General features: G+C 52.7%; 1 protein-coding gene across 1 annotated transcript in view; it reads right to left on the reverse strand.

Annotated features, from left to right (window-relative positions):
• Positions 1-21,339, reverse strand: part of lrrc1 (leucine rich repeat containing 1) — a 322,043-nt gene that overhangs the window by 31,113 nt on the left and 269,591 nt on the right. The window contains exons 15-17 of the mRNA XM_072498577.1: positions 19,391-19,507; positions 4,282-4,527; positions 905-994 (exon numbers count right to left, since the gene is read on the reverse strand). Coding sequence (XP_072354678.1) covers positions 905-994; positions 4,282-4,527; positions 19,391-19,507 — 453 coding nt within the window. The remainder of the gene's footprint in view (positions 1-904; positions 995-4,281; positions 4,528-19,390; positions 19,508-21,339) is intronic.

The raw sequence follows: 21,339 nt of genomic DNA on the forward strand, positions 1-21,339 counted from the left end.
TGGGGCAGACAAAAGCAACAATCTTTGGGAGGCAGATAAAAGTTCCTCACGAATGTGAAAGTGGGAGCGTTCGGATCATAGAATCCCTACGGTGCAGTAGGAGGCCGTTCGGCCCATTGAGTCTGCACCCATCCTCCGAAAGAACATCCAACCTAGGCCCACTCCAACGCAGACACGGGGAGCACATGCATACTTAACACAATCACCCAAGGCTAGAATTAAACACAGGTCCCCGGCGCTATGAAGCAGCAGTGCTGAGCACTGTGTCACTGAGCCGCCCATTGTGAAGGAGTCAGGAAGGTTTTAGGCCCACCACTCCTACCCATCCTGATCTTGTTGCTGTCCAGTCATTCCAAACAGGTCTGAGCACACATCCCCTACCAACTTTCTTCAATGAGAAAGAGTAAATGATATAGGGACAAAAGATGCTTTTTAAAAATTGTGCCATGTAGCAAGGAAACTTTAGTTTAATGTGGCCGTTACTTTGAACTCCAGAGACCATCACACACCAGGTGTGGCAAGATAGTTATCTGTGTTTCCAAATAGTGTGTATAAAATATTAATAATCAGAAATCATAAAGATCCCTCTGAATTGCCACCTATTCCAGTCACACATAGCAGGCAATATACTCCTTTCACACCCATTATGATTTATGGGTGTGAGTTAATGATTCTGCACTGGCTCCATTCAAGGGTGCTAGAAATCAGCTGTGGAAATACAATTGAGAATATGGAATATTTTTGAATGACCAACGACATGGTAAAATATATTTCCGATTTTCCAGTAATAATAGTCATCCAAAGATATCTTCCAAAATTCACCATTAAAAGCAAACATTTTCTCAGAGATGGCAAGTCAACTAACTTCATACTTTTTGATCATGTTTAACTCACAAAGACTTACTTCATCATTGATTTTATATGGAGTTGACCCTTTCCCTCCAGCAATGCTGATCCCCAGACTTCCCATCTGGCTGCGCACAGTAATATTGAGCTTTAAAAAGATGAGAACACAATCAGCACTAGCACTCCGTTAGATAATGCATTTTTCATAGAATCATAGAATCCTTACAGTGCAGAAGGAGGCCATTCGGCCTATCGAGTCTGCGCCGACCCTCTGAAATAGCACTCCACCCAAATCCACTTCCCTGCCCTATCCCAATAAACTAAGCTAACCGACACATCTTTGGGCACTAAGGGGCAATTTAGCCTGGCCAATCTACCTAACCTGAACATCTCTGGACTGTGGGAGGAAACCGGAACACCCGGAGGAAACCCACTCAGACATGGGGAGAACGTACAAACTCCACAAAGTCACCCAAGGTCGGAATTGAACCTGGAACCCTGGCGCTGTGAGGCAGCAGCGCTAACCACTGTACCACCATCGCCCCTTTTGTGAAGAATTTATACACAGACGGGTATACGAGCTGCAATATCAGTGGCCACAGATCCTCCAGAAAGGGGAAGGGTGGGGGAAATCAGATACTTTACTCTCAATTGCTTGAAAGTTGGCATGTGAATGTTAGGTGAGAACAAGTCCAACGGATTAACCAAGGTCAATATCAATGTCATTGGCAACAACTATGAGCAAACATAAAGAAAGAAGAAAGGAAAGACTATTAAACAAATCTGTATCCACCCCATTAACTCCTCAGGTGAAACTTTCACATTGTTGTACTCTGCAGCAGTGGATCTGATATACTTGTTTAACATGTCATTTATTTTATTCACTTGACCTTTCCCTTATCCTAAGACCACCTTTTTCCAGTTATTCAGATCACGGTGAAAATCTATTCTCCTCGTTACTTCCCACAGTGAAGGTCTAGTCATTGGTGAGCACGCTGTTAGTGCTGCACTGCACCACTTTGGTCTTTTTCACCATTGTTGAGTCTCTAAGTGACCAGAACTTGCAATGGGTGCTCAGTAATTCATCATGGTACAAGCCTTGCTGGTTCCAGCTGCAAGACCACGCTCAGTATTGAAGAACATTTCCGCCCCAGGACAAACACCAGCTTCTCTCAACAACATAGACGAAGCACAATATAAATAATATCTTGAGCACCATTGTTTTTAGTTTAATGGTTAAACTACGTGGAACTCAATTTTATCTGTTGTTTTACTATTATTAATTTTAAGTTTCTGCCTGATCATGTGATAGAGATTGTCATTGTGCACTTTGGGTGTTGTAGTTCCACAGGAGCAGGATTAAACCTTGAATGCCATGCATTCTCTTTCACAAACATTGAATAATTTCCATGACGTGTGTTGTGGGGTTCTGGATAATGTTCAATCGGTATTATTGAAGTCTTCATAGTCTTCAGATCAGCCGTGTGTATTTGTTACCTACAAGAACTCTGTACGTATATACAGTGAAGGGTTCAAATTAGGAGCTATCTCCGTGTTTACTTGTGCCCACAACTCTGTCCAAAACTAAACTGATCCCTAGATGTGGATTGTGTGTTCTCTTACATTACTGTGTGGCCGGTATTGTACTCAGTCCCACATTAACCCTATATGTGCCAAACACTTGTTTCTCACAAACACTGAATAATACCCATGGTGTGTCTCTCTCTCACACACAGTGAGTAATGTTCATGGTATGGCTCCCTATCTCACATTGAGTAATCCCAAATCAGACATATTGCATAATGTTCATGGTGTGTCTCACTCAATATCCAAGGGTGTGTGTATGTCTCTCTCTCTCTCTCACATGATGTGTGTGCCTCTCACACACATCGAATGTCACAGACATACACACACATTGAATAATCTCCATGATGTTTGTGTGTCAATGCCCTGGGTGTGTGTGTGTGTCTCTCTCTCTCACTCAGACATATTGAATAACCGCCATGCTGTGTCGTGCTCTCTGTGTGTGGGTGTTCCATGATGTATCTCTTCTCACACACTTTAAATCTCTCAACAAATGCTGCAACAGCCCAGCTGAATGAGCCATTTCCTAGTTGCCCAATGCAGTGGCTGCTCTGATCTGATCTACTCTGATCTTCTGGTTCTGTAGCAGCAGGATTAAATTCCAAATCGCTTAATGAACAGGACCTGGAAATCCCCTGTTCAAAACACAGGTGGAATGTCTTACCCCATGGTTAAAACAAAACTCAAACCCAAACCACACAGAGCAGGACCCACGTCTGAAAATATAAACAATGGCCTTGAAATGCAGGACATCATCGCGGCAAATATATGGAGAGTCTTAATGAGTCTATGGGAAATGAAGTGTTTTGCTATGTTTTTGTTGTCTTTAGATGCAGCTCTAATGCTCTGAAGCAGTGGCGAGGACCGTGTAGAATACTTAGATTCTGCAAAGTGGTTAGTTTAAATATGAGATCTATCCATGTGTTTATTTCTTTCCATTAATGTGGACAAAAGATCTGAGCCAATGGGAAAAGTCTGACACCTAATTTAGTTTCAATGCCTCAGCCAAATAAACATCTTACAAGTGCATTGTATGACTTTTACAAATAAATCAAATTCAGGTACCAGTTCATTCGGACCCCAGTGTGTGTCAATGCACTTTGCATCTCATACCTGTGCCACTGTGGGGCAGCACGGTGGCACAGTGATTAGCACTGCTGCCTCACAGCTCCTGGGATCCGGGTTCAATTCCGGCCTTGGGTGACTGTGTGGAGTTTGCACTTTCTCCCCTTGTCTGTGTGGGTTTCCTCCGGGTGCTCTGATTTCCTCCCACAGTCCAAAGATATGCAGGATATGTGGATTGGCGCTTAATGCCCAAAGGTTAGGTGGGTTTGCGGGGGAGCGGGCCTAGATAAGGTGCTCTTTCAGAAGGTCAGTGCAGACTTGATGGGCCAAATGGCCTCCTTCTGCATTGTAGGGATTCCGTGCACCTCACTGAACAGTTACTGTGGCTATCGAGATAATTAATCTGTGGAAAGCAAGATCCCAGAAGGATAAATGAGATGAATAACCAGCTAATCTCTTTTTATTTTGTTATTGTTTGTATTGGCGGAGAGAACAATGTCAAACAGGGTACCAGAAAATCCCAGATCATCTTCAGCTCGTAAGATGAGAGTTTTCATGCCCACCTGAATAAGGAGGTAGGATTTCTGTTTAATGTCTTACCAAAAACAAGAGCTCGGATAATGCAGTACTCCCTCAATAATGCACTGCAGCGGCAGTCTGGGTTGTGTGATCAAGTCCGTTCTGATTTATGGAGAAGAAAGCTGCTAACCAAGTCATGCTAATACTAATAATATAAATATGTGATATCTTTTATCTGTGAAATGATTAAAGAGACTTTTATGCTACCTTTGTCCAAGTTCCTTTGAATCCAGTGGATATGAGTAGTCTTGCTTGGCTCTCATTTTGCTCTGGACACCTACTCTCTCTGCCAGTGTCGTTTTCCAATTTACAGACCTGTTGCTTGCTGCTGTCTGAAGCATTGGCTGGCTTGGTTTGCCTTTGGTTATCATGTAGAAATGCTCTCATGTGTCGGTTCCGATGAAAACCTTCTTCTGTGTCAAACAGACTGCCAGAAAATTTAGATCTCGGTTCCTGAAGTTAAAGTAACATACCAGAAACCAATTAAAAGAAATTTATAGAGCTGAAAAAAGTTCTATTTGAAGAAAGAAACTTTTATTTAGAATATTCATTTCATGGTCGCTAGACATGGCAAGATGCTTTACTTTTGAAGTACAGTCCCTATTGTAATGTAAGAAAGGCAGAAACCAATCTGTGACCAACAAGGTCCTACAAACAGCAACTTGTTGATTACTAAAGCATCAGTTGTAGGTGTGGTTGAGGGAAAAGTATTGACCAAGCGCCAGGAGAACTCCTTTGCTCTTCTTGGAATCCTGCCATGGGATTTTACTTTCCACGTGATGGGGCAGGTGAGGCCTCAATTTAACATTTGAATCAAAAGACAGTGGGCGGGATTCTCCACCCCCACGCCGAAGTGGCCGCACCGTCGTGAACGCCGTCGAGGTTCACGACGGCGCGAAACGGCCCCGGTCCCGACCGATTCAGGCCCTGACAATGGGCCAGTATCGGGGCCGCGTCATCTACTCGCGCCAGGCCTTGTCGCCCGCGTAAAAGCGGCGCCGAATAGATGACAAACAAACAAAGAACAAAGAACAAAGAAATGTACAGCACAGGAACAGGCCCTTCGGCCCTCCAAGCCCGTGCCGACCATGCTGCCCGACTAAACTACAATCTTCTACACTTCCTGGGTCCGTATCCCTCTATTCCCATCCTATTCATGTATTTGTCAAGATGCCCCTTAAATGTCACTATCGTCCCTGCTTCCACCACCTCCTCCGGTAGCGAGTTCCAGGCACCCACTACCCTCTGCGTAAAAAACTTGCCTCGTACATCTACTCTAAACCTTGCCCCTCTCACCTTAAACCTATGCCCCCTAGTAATTGACCCCTCTACCCTGGGGAAAAGCCTCTGACTATCCACTCTGTCTATGCCCCTCATAATTTTGTATACCTCTATCAGGTCTCCCCTCAACCTCCTTCGTTCCAGTGAGAACAAACCGAGTTTATTCAACCGCTCCTCATAGCTAATGCCCTCCATACCAGGCAACATTCTGGTAAATCTCTTCTGCACCCTCTCTAAAGCCTCCACATCCTTCTGGTAGTGTGGCAACCAGAATTGAACACTATACTCCAAGTGTGGCCTAACTAAGGTTCTATACAGCTGCAACATGACTTGCCAATTCTTATACTCAATGCCCCGGCCAATGAAGGCAAGCATGCCGTATGCCTTCTTGACTACCTTCTCCACCTGTGTTGCCCCTTTCAATGACCTGTGGACCTGTACTCCTAGATCTCTTTGACTTTCAATACTCTTGAGGGTTCTACCATTCACTGTATATTCCCTACCTGCATTAGACCTTCCAAAATGCATTACCTCACATTTGTCCGGATTAAACTCCATCTGCCATCTCTCCGCCCAAGTCTCCAAACAATCTAAATCCTGCTGTATCCTCCGACAGTCCTCATCGCTATCCGCAATTCCACCAACCTTTGTGTCGTCTGCAAACTTACTAATCAGACCAGTTACATTTTCCTCCAAATCATTTATATATACTACAAAGAGCAAAGGTCCCAGCACTGATCCCTGTGGAACACCACTGGTCACAGCCCTCCAATTAGAAAAGCATCCTTCCATTGCTACTCTCTGCCTTCTATGGCCTAGCCAGTTCTGTATCCTCCTTGCCAGCTCACCCCTGATCCCGTGTGACTTCACCTTTTGTACTAGTCTACCATGAGGGACCTTGTCAAAGGCCTTACTGAAGTCCATATAGACAACATCCACTGCCCTACCTGCATCAATCATCTTAGTGACCTCCTCTAAAAACTCTATCAAGTTAGTGAGACACGACCTTCCCTTCACAAAACCGTGCTGCCTCTCACTAATACGTCCATTTGCTTCCAAATGGGAGTAGATCCTGTCTCGAAGAATTCTCTCCAGTAATTTCCCTACCACTGAAGTAAGGCTCACCGGCCTGTAGTTCCCGGGATTATCCTTGCTACCCTTCTTAAACAGAGGAACAACATTGGCTATTCTCCAGTCCTCTGGGACATCCCCTGAAGACAGCGAGGATCCAAAGATTTCTGTCAAGGCCTCAGCAATTTCCTCTCCAGCCTCCTTCAGTATTCTGGGGTAGATCCCATCAGGCCCTGGGGACTTATCTACCTTAATATTTTTTAAGACACCCAACACCTCGTCTTTTTGGATCTCAATGTGACCCAGGCTATCTACACACCCTTCTCCAGACTCAACATCTACCAATTTCTTCTCTTTGGTGAATACTGATGCAAAGTATTCATTTAGTACCTCGCCCATTTCCTCTGGCTCCACACATAGATTCCCTTGCCTATCCTTCAGTGGGCCAACCCTTTCCCTGGCTACCCTCTTGCTTTTTATGTACGTGTAAAAAGCCTTGGGATTTTCCTTAACTCTATTTGCCAATGACTTTTCGTGACCCCTTCTAGCCCTCCTGACTCCTTGCTTAAGTTCCTTCCTACTTTCCTTATATTCCACGCAGGCTTCGTCTGTTCCCAGCCTTTTAGCCCTGACAAATGCCTCCTTTTTCTTTTTGACGAGGCCTACAATATCTCTCGTCATCCAAGGTTCCCGAAAATTGCCGTATTTATCCTTCTTCCTCACAGGAACATGCCGGTCCTGAATTCCTTTCAACTGCCACTTGAAAGCCTCCCACATGTCAGATATTGATTTGCCCTCAAACATCCGCCCCCAATCTATGTTCTTCAGTTCCCGCCTAATATTGTTATAATTAGCCTTCCCCCAATTTAGCACATTCATCCTAGGACCACTCTTATCCTTGTCCACCAGTACTTTAAAACTTACTGAATTGTGGTCACTGTTACCGAAATGCTCCCCTACTGAAACATCTACCACCTGGCCGGGCTCATTCCCCAATACCAGGTCCCGTACCGCCCCTTCCCTAGTTGGACTGTCTACATATTGTTTTAAGAAGCCCTCCTGGATGCTCCTTACAAACTCCGCCCCGTCTAAGCCCCTGGCACTAAGTGAGTCCCAGTCAATATTGGGGAAGTTGAAGTCTCCCATCACCACAACCCTGTTGTTTTTACTCTTTTCCAAAATCTGTCTACCTATCTGCTCCTCTATCTCCCGCTGGCTGTTGGGAGGCCTGTAGTAAACCCCCAACATTGTGACTGCACCCTTCTTATTCCTGATCTCTACCCATATAGCCTCACTGCCCTCTGAGGTGTCCTCCCGCAGTACAGCTGTGATATTCTCCCGAACCAGTAGCGCAACTCCGCCTCCCCTTTTACATCCCCCTCTATCCCGCCTGAAACATCTAAATCCTGGAACGTTTAGCTGCCAATCCTGCCCTTCCCTCAACCAGGTCTCTGTAATGGCAACAACATCATAGTTCCAAGTACTAATCCAAGCTCTAAGTTCATCTGCCTTAACCGTAATACTTCTTGCATTAAAACATATGCACTTCAGGCCACCAGACCCGCTGTGTTCAGCAACTTCTCCCTGTCTGCTCTGCCTCAGAGCCACACTGTCCCTATTCCCTAGTTCTCCCTCAATGCTCTCACCTTCTGACCTATTGCTCCCGTGCCCACCCCCCCTGCCATACTAGTTTAAACCCTCCCGTGTGACACTAGCAAACCTCGCGGCCAGGATATTTATGCCTCTCCGGTTTAGATGCAACCCGTCCTTCTTATACAGGTCACACCTGCCCCGAAAGAGCTCCCAGTGGTCCAGATAATGGAAACCCTCCCTCCTGACGTGGCCGGTGCCGCATAACGGACGTCATCCGCGCATGCGTGGTTGCCGTACTGTCCAAATCTGCCCCGCAAGAAGATGGGGGACGGATCTTGCGGGGCCGCGGAAGGAAGGAGGTCCTCCTTCAGAGAGGACGGCCCGACGATCGGTGGGCACCGATCGCGGGCCACCCCACATTGCAGGTGAAGCCCGATGCAGGATCCCCCCTCGCCCCCCCACAGGCCGCCCCCCAGCGTTCACGCACCGCCCACGACTGCAGCGACCAGGTGTGGTCGGCGCCGGGGGGAACCCGCCGTTTTGGCCTGGCCGCTCGGCCCATCCGGGCCTCAGAATCGCGGGGGTTGCCGGAGAATCGCCATTTTGGGTGTCTCCGGCGATTCTCCGGCCTGCGAAACTCGACCGGCCCGTTCCCGCCGCTTGGGAGAATCACGGGAGGGCGTCAGACCAGCGTCCCCGGAATTTTCGGCGGCCCAGGCGATTCTCCCAACCGGCATGAGTGGAGAATCGCGCCCAGTACTTCTGGCTGTGAAGCACTCTCTCAGTACTGTACTGCAGTGCCAGCCTAGATTGTGCATTTAAGGTGGGGCTGGAGTCACGATCTTCTGATGTGGAGATGAGAATGCTGCCACTGAGGCAACACTGGGGCACATTCTTTTTTTAAAATTTAGAGTACCCAATTCATTTTTCCAATTAAGGGGCAATTTTGTGTGGCCAATCCACCTACTCTGCTCATCTTTTAGGTTTTGGAGGCGAAACCCACACAAACACGGGGAGAATGTGCAAACTCCACACGGACAGTGACCCAGAGCCGGGATTGAACCCGAGACTTCGGTGCCGTGAGGCTGCAGTGCTACCCACTGCACCACCGTGCTGCCATTCTGGGGCATATTCTGATCACACATAATCAACCATTAAATGAATGCTTAATTGGTGCTCCATTCTGCTTCAGTATCCCATCAATTGGGGCAGCACCGTAGCACAGTGGTTAGCAGTTGCTTCACAGCTCCAGGGTCCCAGGTTCAATTCCCGGCTTGGATCACTGTCTGTGTGGAGTCTGGACATTCTCCCCGTGTCTGCATGGGTTTCCTCCGGGTGCTCCGGTTTCCTCCCACAGTCCAAAGACGTGCAGGTTAGGTTGGTTGGCCATGCTAAATTGCCCATTGTGTCCAAAAAGGTTAGGTGGGGTTATGGGGATAGGTTGTGTACGGATAGGGTGGAGGTGTGGGCATATTTTGGATGCTCTTTCCAAGGGCCGGTGCAGACTTGATGGGCCAAATGGCCTTCTTCTGTACTGTAAATTCTATGATTCTATGAATTGCAGAGGCATACATTATATGACACACACTTCTGACTGCATAATGCAGTCACACCATTAGCATTAGTACATTCACTTTATTTGCTCTTGCTACCGGGTTAACACAAGCGATGATCCCACACTATTGCCCATCCCAAGCTGCAGTTAGAAGATGGGGGTGAGCCTCGTGAAATAATGAGGATCTTGAGGTGATGTTGCTCATGTGCTGGTGTTTAGTAATAAGTTCCAGGATGACAGAACAGGAACTTACATGTCCAAATGTATCAGGTGGGTGGCACAGTGGTTAGCACTGCAGCCTCACAGGTCCCGGGTTCAATTCTGCCCTCGGGTGACTGTCTGTGTGGAGTTTGCACTTTCTTCCCATGTCTGTATGGCTTTCCTCCGGGTGCTCTAGTTTCCTCCCACAGTCCAAAGATGTGCAGGTTAGGTGGATTGGCCATGCTAAATTCCCCTTAGTGTCCACAAAAGTTTAGATGGGGTTGCGGGGATGGGGTGGAGACGTGGTCATAAGTTGGGTGCTCTTTCCAAGAGCCGGTGCAGACTCGATGGGCTGAATCGCCTCCTTCTGCACTGTAAATTCTATGAAATCAGGGCTCATAGAATTTACAGTGCAGAAGGAGGCCATTCGGCCCATCGAGTCTGTACCGGCTCTTGGGAAGAGCACCCCACCCAAGGTCAACACCTCCACCCTATCCCCATAACCCAGTAACCCCAGCCAACACTAAGGGCAATTTTGGACACTAAGGGCAATTTAGCATGGCCAATCCACCTAACCTGCACATCTTTGGACTGTGGGAGAAAACCGGAGCACCCGGAGGAAACCCACGCACACACGGGGAGGATGTGCGGACACCACACAGACAGTGACCCAAGCCGGAATCGAACCTGGGACCCTGGAGCTGTGAAGCAATTGTGCTATCCACAATGCCACCGTGCTGCCCACCTGTGTGAGACTTGGGAGAGAAACGTGGATACGCTGCCCCCCCTCCCCCCATCACCACCACCACCCCCCGCCCACCCCTTGCGGTAGCAGAGGTTACAAGCTGCGGTCGCTGCTGCCAACAGGCGAATACAATGGGATTGTGCTGACTGGTTCATCTGCTGACAACACCCTGATTTTTCAGGCTGCAGTCTTTTGTCAAGGTGTTTTGAATTTTAATGAACAACAACAAAATGATTCCTGCTAATTTTTTTGAGCTTTATTCTTGACTTTCTGGAAACATGCAGCACAAAAGAAACCATTCAGCCCATCGTGTTTGTGCTATCCAATTTGTCCATTACACCCTCACCCACCCCCCGTACTCTTTCCCCCATCTCCATGCATTTTTTTTTCCATTCAAGTTTTGATCCAATTCCCTGTTGAAAGTCATTACTGAATCTGCCTCCATTGCCCTTTCAGGCAGCACCAGATCACAAATTTGCATTAAAACATTCCTCATTTCCCCTCAGATCCTTTTGCCAAGTCAATCTGTCTCATCCGGTGACTAACGCACCTACGGGCACCAATGGTTTCTCCCTGTTGATTCTATCAACGTGCACCCATCCCAAACACCCCCTCCTCTCCCCCCCCCCCCCCCATACCCACTCATCTACCTGATTAATTTTGAACATATTGGCAGCACGGTAATGCGGCAGTTAGCATTGCTGCCTCATGCGCCGAGGTCCCAGGTTCAATCCCAGCTCTGGGTCACTGTCCGTGTGGAGTTTGCACATTCTCCCTGTATTTGCATGGGTTTCGCCCCCACAACCCAAAGATGTGCAGCGCAGGTGAATTGGCCACGCTAAATTGCCCCTTTAGAGGAAAAGAATGAATTGGGTACTCTAAATTTATTTTTAATTTTTTTTTGAACATATTGATTAAAAATCTTGCCTTAACCATCTCTGCTCTAAAGATGGCATTCCTAGTTTCTCCAGTTCCCTAAAGTCCCTCATCCTTAATAATCATTTCATTAAATTTCCACACAATGTCAGGCCTCAACATTCTTCGTAAAGATGTGGCACCCAGAACTGGACACAATAAGGGGCAGCACGGTGGCGCAGTGGTTAGCACTCCTGCCTCACAGCGCTGAGGTCCCAGGTTTGATCCCGGCTCTGGGTCACTGTCCGCGTGGAGTTTGCACATTCTCCCCGTGTCTGCATCGGTCCCGCCCCCACAACCCAACAGATGTGCAGGGTAGGTAGGTTGGCCATGCTAAATTGCCCCTTAAAAAAAAGAACTCCAGCTGAGGCTGAACCAATGATTTAGAAATGTTCAGCATAACTTGCCTTTGTACTCTATGCCTTTATTTATGTAGACTCTGGGGCGTCATTCTCCGACCCCCCGCCGGGTCGGAGAATGGCCGTTGGCCGCCGTGAATCCCGCCCCCGCCGAAGTCTCCGAAGGGAGAAAAGTCGGCGGGGCGTTAATGGCGCCGCTGCCGCGGAGAATGTCACGGGTCTGCGCAAGGCAGCCGATTTTCGGCCTGCCGATATTCTCCATTCCGGATGGGCCGAAGTCCCGTCGACGTGATGACCGTTCACGTCGACGTGAATCAAACCTCCTTTTCATCGGCGTGACCCGGTGCTCCAGGCTCACGCCGACCAGCGAGGAGGTGAGTGACGGCCTGGGGGGTTGGCTCTGGGCAGGAAATGGCGTGGCCGCAGACTGATTGCGTGAGGAGAGGTGTGTCTCGGCTTGTGTGTATGTGTGCGGCGGGGTGGGGTGGTGGTTAGAGTAGGCTGGGCTCCGGGGGAGTGCCGGGAGGGGGTCCGTGCTGGGGTGGAGGTTTGGGGTTGGAGGGGGTCCGTGCCGGGGTGGAGGTTGGGGGGGGGGTCCGTGCTGGGGTGGAGGTTGGGGAGGGGGTCCGTGCTGGGGTGGAGGTTGGGGGTTGGAGGGGGTCCATGCTGGGGTGGAGGTTGGGGGTTGGAGGGGGTCCGTGCTGGGGTGGAGGTTGGGGGTTGGAGGGGGTCCGTGCTGGGGTGGAGGTTGGGGGTTGGAGGGGGTCCGTGCCGGGGTGGAGGTTGGGGGGGGGGTCCGTGCTGGTGTGGAGGTTGGGGAGGGGGTCCGTGCTGGGGTGGAGGTTGGGGAGGGGGTCCGTGCTGGGGTGGAGGTTGGGGAGGGGGTCCGTGCTGGGGTGGAGGTTGGAGGTTGGAGGGGGTCCGTGCTGGGGTGGAGGTTGGGGGTTGGAGGGGGTCCGTGCTGGAGTGGAGAGGGTCCGTGCCGGGGTGGAGGTTGGGGGGGGGTCCGTGTTGGGGTGGAGGTTGGGGAGGGGGTCCGTGCTGGGGTGGAGGTTGGGGAGGGGGTCCGTGCTGGGGTGGAGGTTGGGGGTTGGAGGGGGTCCGTGCCGGGGTGGAGGTTGGGGGGGATGTCCGTGCTGGGGTGGAGGTTGGGGAGGCAGTCCGTGCTGGGGTGGAGGTTGGGGAGGGGGTCCGTGCTGGGGTGGAGGTTGGGGAGGGGGTCCGTGCTGGGGTGGAGGTTGGGGAGGGGGTCCGTGCCGAGGAGGGTGATGGGAGGCAAATGAGTTGGTCCACCTGGCCAGGTGCCAGCCTCCAACAGTTGGACCCATGCGGTCCATGCCACCTGGCTGGGGGGAGGAGGGGATATGGGCAATGATGACATGTCGTCGTTCCCCTCCCCCCCCACCAGGCCGTCATGTTTTCAGATCATCCAGCGATGTTGGCCGCCGTGGTGGCAGCCGCTCATGTCTATGTTGCCCTGGATGAGGAGGAGGAGGAGGAGGAGGAGGAGGAGCGTGCCAGAGAGGCGGCACAGGCTGCCGCAGAGGGGCAGGCGGCAGCCGCCCAGGCTGGAGGGACACCTGACCGACAGGACGAGGAGGGGGAGGAGGACGTCGCGGCCCCACGGCAACGGAGGCACCCGAGGGCGCCCCGTGTGTACCGGCCCCGCCAGTCATACCAGGACCTTACGGACCGGGAATGCAGGAGGAGACTCCGGATGAGCCGGGAAACCGTGGCACACATCTGCCACCTGCTGGCACACCTGTCACCGCGTGGCACTGGCGGGGGACACCCTCTCCCCGTGTCCGTCAAGGTTACGGTGGCCCTGAACTTTTATGCAACGGGGTCATTCCAGGCACCGAGTGGGGACCTGTCCGGCATATCGCAGACATCTGTGCACCGGTGCATCCGGGCAGTGACAGATGCCCTTTATGCCATGGCGCACCGCTACATCCGCTTCCCCGTGGACCGGGCCAGCCAAGATGCCCGGGCCATGGGCTTCTCTGCCGTGGCCGGGTTCCCCATGGTCCAGGGCGCGATCGATGGGATGCACGTCGCCGTGCGGCCACCTGCAGATAACAGGGCCGTGTTCACTAATAGGAAGGGGACCTATTCGATGAACGTACAGGTGGTCTGCGACCACCGCATGATGATCCTGCACGTCTGCGCCCGTCACCCAGGCAGTGTACACGACTCATTCGTGTTGTCGCGGTCATCCATCCCCGGCATGTACGAGGGACGCCATCCCCGACTGAGGGGCTGGTTGCTGGGCGACAGGGGCTACCCATTGCGATCGTGGCTGATGACGCCTATACGGAGGCCACGCAATGAGGCGGAGAACCGCTACAATGATGCCCATGTAGCGACAAGGGGAGTGATCGAGAGGTGCTTTGGCGTGCTGAAGATGCGTTTCAGGTGCCTGGACCTCTCTGGGGGCGCCCTCCAGTATCGGTCAGATAGGGTCGGCCGCATCATTGTGGTGTGCTGCGTCCTGCACAACATAGCCCAGCAGAGGGGCGATGTGCCGCAGGCAGAGGAGGGCGGAGTGGAGGAGCAGCAGGAAGAGGCACAGTCCTCCCCAGATGAGGGGGATGGGGGCAATGGTCAGGGCAGACGGGGTCGACACAGGTGGGTGGCTGTCCACCGTTACCGGCTGGCCCAGCGGGCACGGGACAGACTGACAGGCGCCCGCTTCACTGACTAGATGGGCGTGGGAATCGGGTAGTATGGCCACAGACCGCACACCATGGCAACAGCCGACCACCCACACCCCCCACCCATCCAGCACCCTCACCCCCCTCCCCAACCCCACACACCCCACCCGCATGCACACCACCCCCCCCCCCCCCCCCCATTGCCGATCCACTGGCGGCACAACGGGCCGGGCTCACCCAGTTGCGGGTGGACGCGTGTCTATCGCAGGCCATGGAGGATGATGACAACCCGCCCTGCGATGAGCTCCTGGCTCTACATCGTTGGACTATGTCTGACCCATGGCCACAGTACCACCATCCACCCGGACCATCCCTGCATGCGGCTGTGACACTGCAGCGCACGGTCCCGTCCTCTGCCCGGGGGATGTTGATGGCGGCCCAGGGGGAAGGGGGCAGACTCACCTGGGGCTGAGGTAAGACCACCCCTCACACACACACTTGCGCTCAACGTACATGACACGCCCGCACACTTTGGACAGAGCACAAAGGCAGCTTCGGTAGGTGTAACATTGACTTTAATAACCAAAGGAGTTCATGCACGTGCCCTAGCCCCTAAAACTCATCTGTGCCCTGCACCCGTGCCAACTTACTCAGTGTCTAATTGTTTGGCCTTACGGGCCCTTTGACCACGTCTACGTGGTTCCCCAGACGGTACAGCAGAACTGGAGGTGGTCTCCTGTGATTCCTGCCCTCTGACACTGGATCCCTTTGGCGGCCGTTTCCTGGGGCGTCCTGGCCTAGATGGGCCAGGCTGCGGCCCGGGCGACTGGGATGGCGAGCTGCCAGCCTGTCCTGCCCGTTGCCCACCCGATGCACCTGGGACGGAAGGGGGGGAGTCCGAGGTGTCGCGGTGTACCGGGACCTCCCCTACAGAGGGAGCCAGGATGGACCACACCACCTCCTCCTCCCTCGGGGTGCCCGATGGCCCCCAGGCCTCCACATGGGTCGGGGATGCGAACGGACTGGCCATCCGACGCCCCCCCGACATCTGGCGCTGCCAGTCCTGGAGGCCCGTGCTGGTATCGACAGGGGTCTGCAGGTTTGCAGCCATGGAGCCCAGGGTGTTGGCAAACCCTGTCTGTGACAGTGCGACGCCGGCTCGCACATGGCCACTGGCGCCAATGCCCTCAGCGATGGCCTGCTGAGACTGGGCCATGGCCTGCAGAGACTGGGCCATGGCCTGCAGAGACTGGGCTATGGCCTGCTGAGACTGGGCCATGGCCTGCTGAGACTGGGCTATGGCGTTGAGCGCCTCTGCCATCTGGCGCTGGCACTGGCTCATTGCCTCCTGTGAGAGGGCAGCCATTTCCTGGGCCACAGACGCCGCCTGCACGGAAGGCCCCAGGCCTCGCAAACCGTTCCCCATGTCTGACACCGTCGCATTCATTGCCTCCACCGCGGACGCCACCCGTGCGGTGTCAGCCTGGGTGGCACTCATGACCGGGACCACTCCCAGCTCCTGGACGCGGGTGGACTCCTCCACCTGCGACCGCAGCCGCCGCAAGCCCGTCACCCTCTTCGCTCGTCTCCGGGTCGGTGGTTGCATCGGATCTATGTGTGGGTGTGGTAACTGCAGGAACCCGGGATCCATCTGGGCGGCAGATGTTCGCTTGGCCTGGGCTGCCCTCCGACCGCCCGGTCCCTCTGCTGCTCCTACCTCCACCTGCTGTACCGGGACGGCTGTGTTGTGCGCACCAGTGAGTGTACCAGACGCCTCATCACTAAAGTGCCCAACCGTGGTGAGTGTTTCTGCGATGGTGGAGGGTGTTGGTGACAGCAGTGGCGTTGTGTCGTGCTCTTCGTCCCACTCTGACTCCATGGCACTTTGGGGTGGGGGTTCGTCTCCACCCATCCACTCTGAGTCACTGTCCGGAATTTCGTCTCCCCGGGTAGGGGTGTCCTGGGTAGTGCTGTCCCGGGTAGTGCTGTCCTGGGTAGGGGTGTCCTGGGTAGTGCTGTCCCGGGTAGTGCTGTCCTGGGTAGGGGTGTCCTGGGTAGTGCTGTCCCGGGTAGTGCTGTCCCGGGTAGTGCTGTCCCGGGTAGGGGTGTCCTGGGTAGTGCTGTCCCGGGTAGGGGTGTCCTGGATAGTGGTGTCCTGGGTAGTGGTGTCCTGGGTAGTGGTGTCCTGGCTCGGATGTGACGGGGGCCTGTGGCTGCCCCCATCATCGCTGGGTGGTCGCTCCCGCACGTGACGGGGGTGTCGTCTCCCTGTTGCTCCAGGTTTCTCCGTCTCCCGTGGTGTGAGAGGGGCATCCTGCGGGCGTCGCATGCTGGAGGGTCCGGGTCTCTCCGTCTCCCGTGGTCTCCGAGGGGCATCCTGCGGGCGTCGCATGCTGGAGGGTCCGGGTCTCTCCGTCTCCCGTGGTGTGCGAGGGGCATCCTGCGGGCGTCGCATGCTGGCGGGTCCGGGTCTCTCCGTCTCCCGTGGTCTCCGAGGGGCATCCTGCGGGCGTCGCATGCTGGAGGGTGCGGGTCTCTCCGTCTCCTGTGGTCTCCGAGGGGCATCCTGCGGGCGGTGTGCATCTGCGGGGATGGGTGCCTGGACGTTTGGTCCTGCGATACACAATGAAGCATGCATGGTTAGACATCAGGCAGTGATCAGGTGATACGGGGGAGGGGGATATAGGGGAGGGGGGATATGGGGACGGGCTGTCGGTGGCTCACTTGCTGGTGGGCCCCCGACCTCTGCATCAGCAACCTCCCGGTCCTCAGGTCCGCCAGCCAGTTCCAGGGCCCTTTCCTCGTGTACGGTCAGTGGCCTCTCATCAGCGGGCCCTCCTCCAGTCCTCACATGCTCCCTATTGTTGTGCGCGCGCTTCTCCTGTGGGGGGGGGGGGGGGGTGGCAGGGGTAAAAGGCAACAGTGTTAGGCAGGTATATGAATGCACGCCATCGGTTGCGCGTGCATTGCAGAGGTTAAGGTTAGGGCTGGATTCACTTGGGGATATGGGGGAGGGGGGATATGGGGGATATGGGGGAGGGGGGATATGGGGAGGGGGGGATATGGGGGATATGGGGAGGGGGGATATGGGGAGGGGGGATATGGGGTGGGGGGATATGGGGAGGGGGGATATGGGGGAGGGGGGGATATAGGGAGGGGGGGATATGGGGGAGGGGGGATATGGGGGAGGGGGGGAGGGGGGATATGGGGAGGGGGGTATATGGGGGAGGGGGGATATGGGGGAGGGGGGGATATGGGGATATGGGGAAGGGGGGATATGGGGGAGGGGGGATATGGGGGATATGGGGAGGGGGGATATGGGGAGGGGGGATATGGGGAGGCTCACCCTGCCTGCTCTGACGAGGTCATTCACCTTCTTGTGGCACTGGGTGCCTGTCCGTGGTGTCAGGGCCACAGCGGTGACGGCCTCTGCCACTTCCCTCCACAGACGCCGGCTGTGGCATGGGGCAACTCTGCGGCCGTGCCCGGGATACAGGGCGTCCCTCCTCTGCTCCACCGCGTCCAGGAGCGCCTCCACATCGCGTGACTCGAACCTCGGGGCTGAGCGACGGCCAGCCATCCAGTCGGGTGTTGCGGTCGGGTGGGGGGGAGCTGCGCGGCCTTATGAGCCGTCACGCCGTGCAGCGCGTATGACGCTGCACGGCGTGAACCACTGCGCAAGCGCGGATCCCGTTACGTCGCTGCTAGCCCATTTCGGGCCGGAGACTATCGTCCCATTTTTATGACGTGACGCAAGTGGGATTTGCGCCGTTTTTTGCGCCGATCGGCGGACTTTCCGCCGATAACGGAGAATTTCGCCCCTGTTTTTTTGCATCTGATCAACTTGTCCTACCACTTTCGAAGATTTGTGTTTGTGAATCACCAGGTTTCTGTCATCTCAATGCTCTTTAAAATTGAACCATTTAGTTTACGAATTTGTGCTACTCCTTGGTATGGTAATAGGAGTGGTTGCCCCTTCCTTCTGCCAAGCAACCATTGGGGAGCGCCTGTGCTGTACTCAAGGTAGTAAGATGGCGTCAAGCCTGTAAATATCTCAACCTCTGTGCTCAATAAAATTTGTTTGTTTGCAACAAACTCGCGGCAACTCGGTATCGCACTTGGATTGAATGACATGCCCTAGTTATGCTGCAATGTATTGGAATTGCTTCAGTTTATTGCTCGTTGCCATTCATGCCTCAAGCCTAATGAAGTCAGAAATTATGATATCAAATTAGAAAATGAGGCAACACGCGAATGATTGGGCGACTTCATGTAATTAGCTTGAATGACCCCGAGTAAAATTAACACAAACAGTGCAATTCAGGATTTCAACAGAACTGGTGAGGTAATAAGCTTCCATGTTTAACATTTCTAAAAATAAATTAAATAGAAAACAAAATCTAAAACCTACACAAGATGATATTCAGGCAAATATTTGGCCACCTTAACTGCTATACTGAGGTGAGCAGAGTAAGAAGTTTTACAACACCAGGTTAAAGTCCAACAGGTTTGTTTCGATATCACTAGCTTTCGGAGCGCTGCTCCTTCCTCAGGTGAGTTGGACTTTAACCTGGTGTTGTAAACCTGTTGGACTTTAACCTGGTGTTGTAAAACGTCTTACTGTGCTCACCCCAGTCCAACGCCGGCATCTCCACATCATGGCTACTGAGGTGAAGCAAGAGTAAGACAGGTGGGTGTGGCAACAAGTAGCTTTAACAATACTCTTATGGTCAAAGGTTACATGAAACAAGAGTTTTAAATGTCATTTTCAAATGTGAAGTCAGATGATCTCTAATAATGACTCAGGCAAGGTAATCACTAATGCACACTTCAGTATAGCAGAAGTGATCTTTTTGACCTCAGTAATTTAGCACATAATACAGACACAAAACCCCACTCAATAATATTTCAATCAGTATTGCGATTACTATACACTCCTTACATCCTCATAGTGGTCCTCGATTTCCTCCTCAGCCTCCTGTTCAGGGGTGGCTCTGCAACTGCTCCATCTGTTGCGGCATGGAGATCTTTTGGATTCTTGTTCACAGGAAGGGATTTGCTGTTCAGAGAGTGAGGAAGTCCAGTATACATCATTTAAGTCCCAGCCAATAATAGCATAATAATGTTGGTGATTTAGATTGGCATTTTAAAGAATCTTATCAGCAAGAAATTGGGATTAAATGTGGCGACTACGCATGTAGAGAACTAAGAAATAAAATGTTCAATTACAAGTTTCTCGAATACAACAGATGTCATACCACATGGCTTGAGGACATGATTGCCAAAGATTTCAATGTCCACGTTGCATATACTGATATACACTGCCCTTTTTACATTGTCTTCATCCAGTAATTGAAGCCATTCCACTCAGCAAGAAAGCAACGCAAGATACCATAATCAAAAGCAAATAGTTCACAATCACATTCAAATTATTTCAACAACAAATTGCCATTTAATTATTAGAGGATTCAAAGCATTACTGCACAGTTATCTCCATTAATAGAACAATTTAAAGATGTGGCTGATCAATATTTAGTTTAGAATATTCTTCTTTGTAAACATTATGATTTGGAATGAATCGCCCCACTGCATGGTAGGATCATCAGGAATGCTTTCCGTGTTTGGTATCACATGCCAACCTCCAGTACTCAAACCCCATGTTTATTGCGGCCTGATAGCGCACACATAACTGAACAGATTTGATGTTTTTTCATCCTGTAGCTCACATTATCTATTAAAAGCTGAGTCACCTTCCCAATTGATGTCAATTTAAAGGCAGCTTTTGATGTAGGCCCAAGAATACTTGACTCTCTGTTGAGCATACTCGAACTTACTTAGTGTAACATACCCCCAACGTATGCTTCAATCCCATCTGTTTGTGCGGCGTTCAAACACCCTGGACAGGATTCTCCGACTCTGGGCCAGGTCGGAGAATCGGCCGGGGGGGGCGCGATTCACGCGACACCACCACGACACCAGTCCGCCAATTCTCCGGTCACCAGAGAATCAGCGCCATTGGCGCCGGCGCGGTCGGCGGCTGCTCTACGCGGTCCCCCCGGCAATTCTCCGCGCGCGACGGGCCGAGTTAGGCCGAGTCCCGCCGGCGCCGTTCACGTGTGGTCCTACCCGGCGGGACCTCGGCGTTCATGTTGCGGGGTTCCTCCACCGTGGCCTGGCCCGCAATCGGGGCCTACCGATCGGTGGACGGGCTTCTCATGGTGGGGGCCTATGTTCCTCCGTGCCGTGCCCCTGTAGCTCTCCGCCATGTTGCGTCGGGTCCGGCGCAGAGAAGGCAACTGGCCGCATGCGCGAGTTCACGCCAGCCGTAGCGTGCATGGGCATGTTTGCGCTGGTGGTAGCGTGCATGCGTGAGTTCATGCCAGCCTTGGCGCGCATACGTGTTCGCGCCGGCCGTAGCACACATGCGCGGACGCGCGGCGCCCGTTCTGACGCCGGTATCGGCAGCTGAAGCTGCGTGAAGCACACCAGTGCCATGTTGGCCCCTGTGCAGCGCAGGATTGCTGCTCCTGGGGGCCTGTTGACGCCGTCGTAAAACACGACAGCGTTTACAACGGCGTCAACACTTAGCCTCAGGATCAGAGAATCCCGCCCCCGATGTGGTAAATTTATGATTTTTTTTTTCATTTAGTGTTAGCCATTAGAGATGGCTAACATTAGGGCGGCATGTGGGAATATGGACGGTGGGTTCCAATTATGGCGGAGGGCAGGGATTGCGAGGATGGGCGATCTGTTCCTGGATGGGAGCTTCCCAAGCATGAGGGTGTTGGAGGAGAAGTTTGGGCTGGTGAGAGGGAATGATTCCAGGTACTTGCAGGTGCGGGATTTCGTACGCAGATTGGTACCATTCTTCCCATGCCTCCCACCAAGGGA

The sequence above is a fragment of the Scyliorhinus torazame genome, chromosome 4 (genome assembly GCF_047496885.1).
Source record: "Scyliorhinus torazame isolate Kashiwa2021f chromosome 4, sScyTor2.1, whole genome shotgun sequence".
In the NCBI taxonomy this organism is placed as follows: Eukaryota; Metazoa; Chordata; class Chondrichthyes; order Carcharhiniformes; family Scyliorhinidae; genus Scyliorhinus; species Scyliorhinus torazame.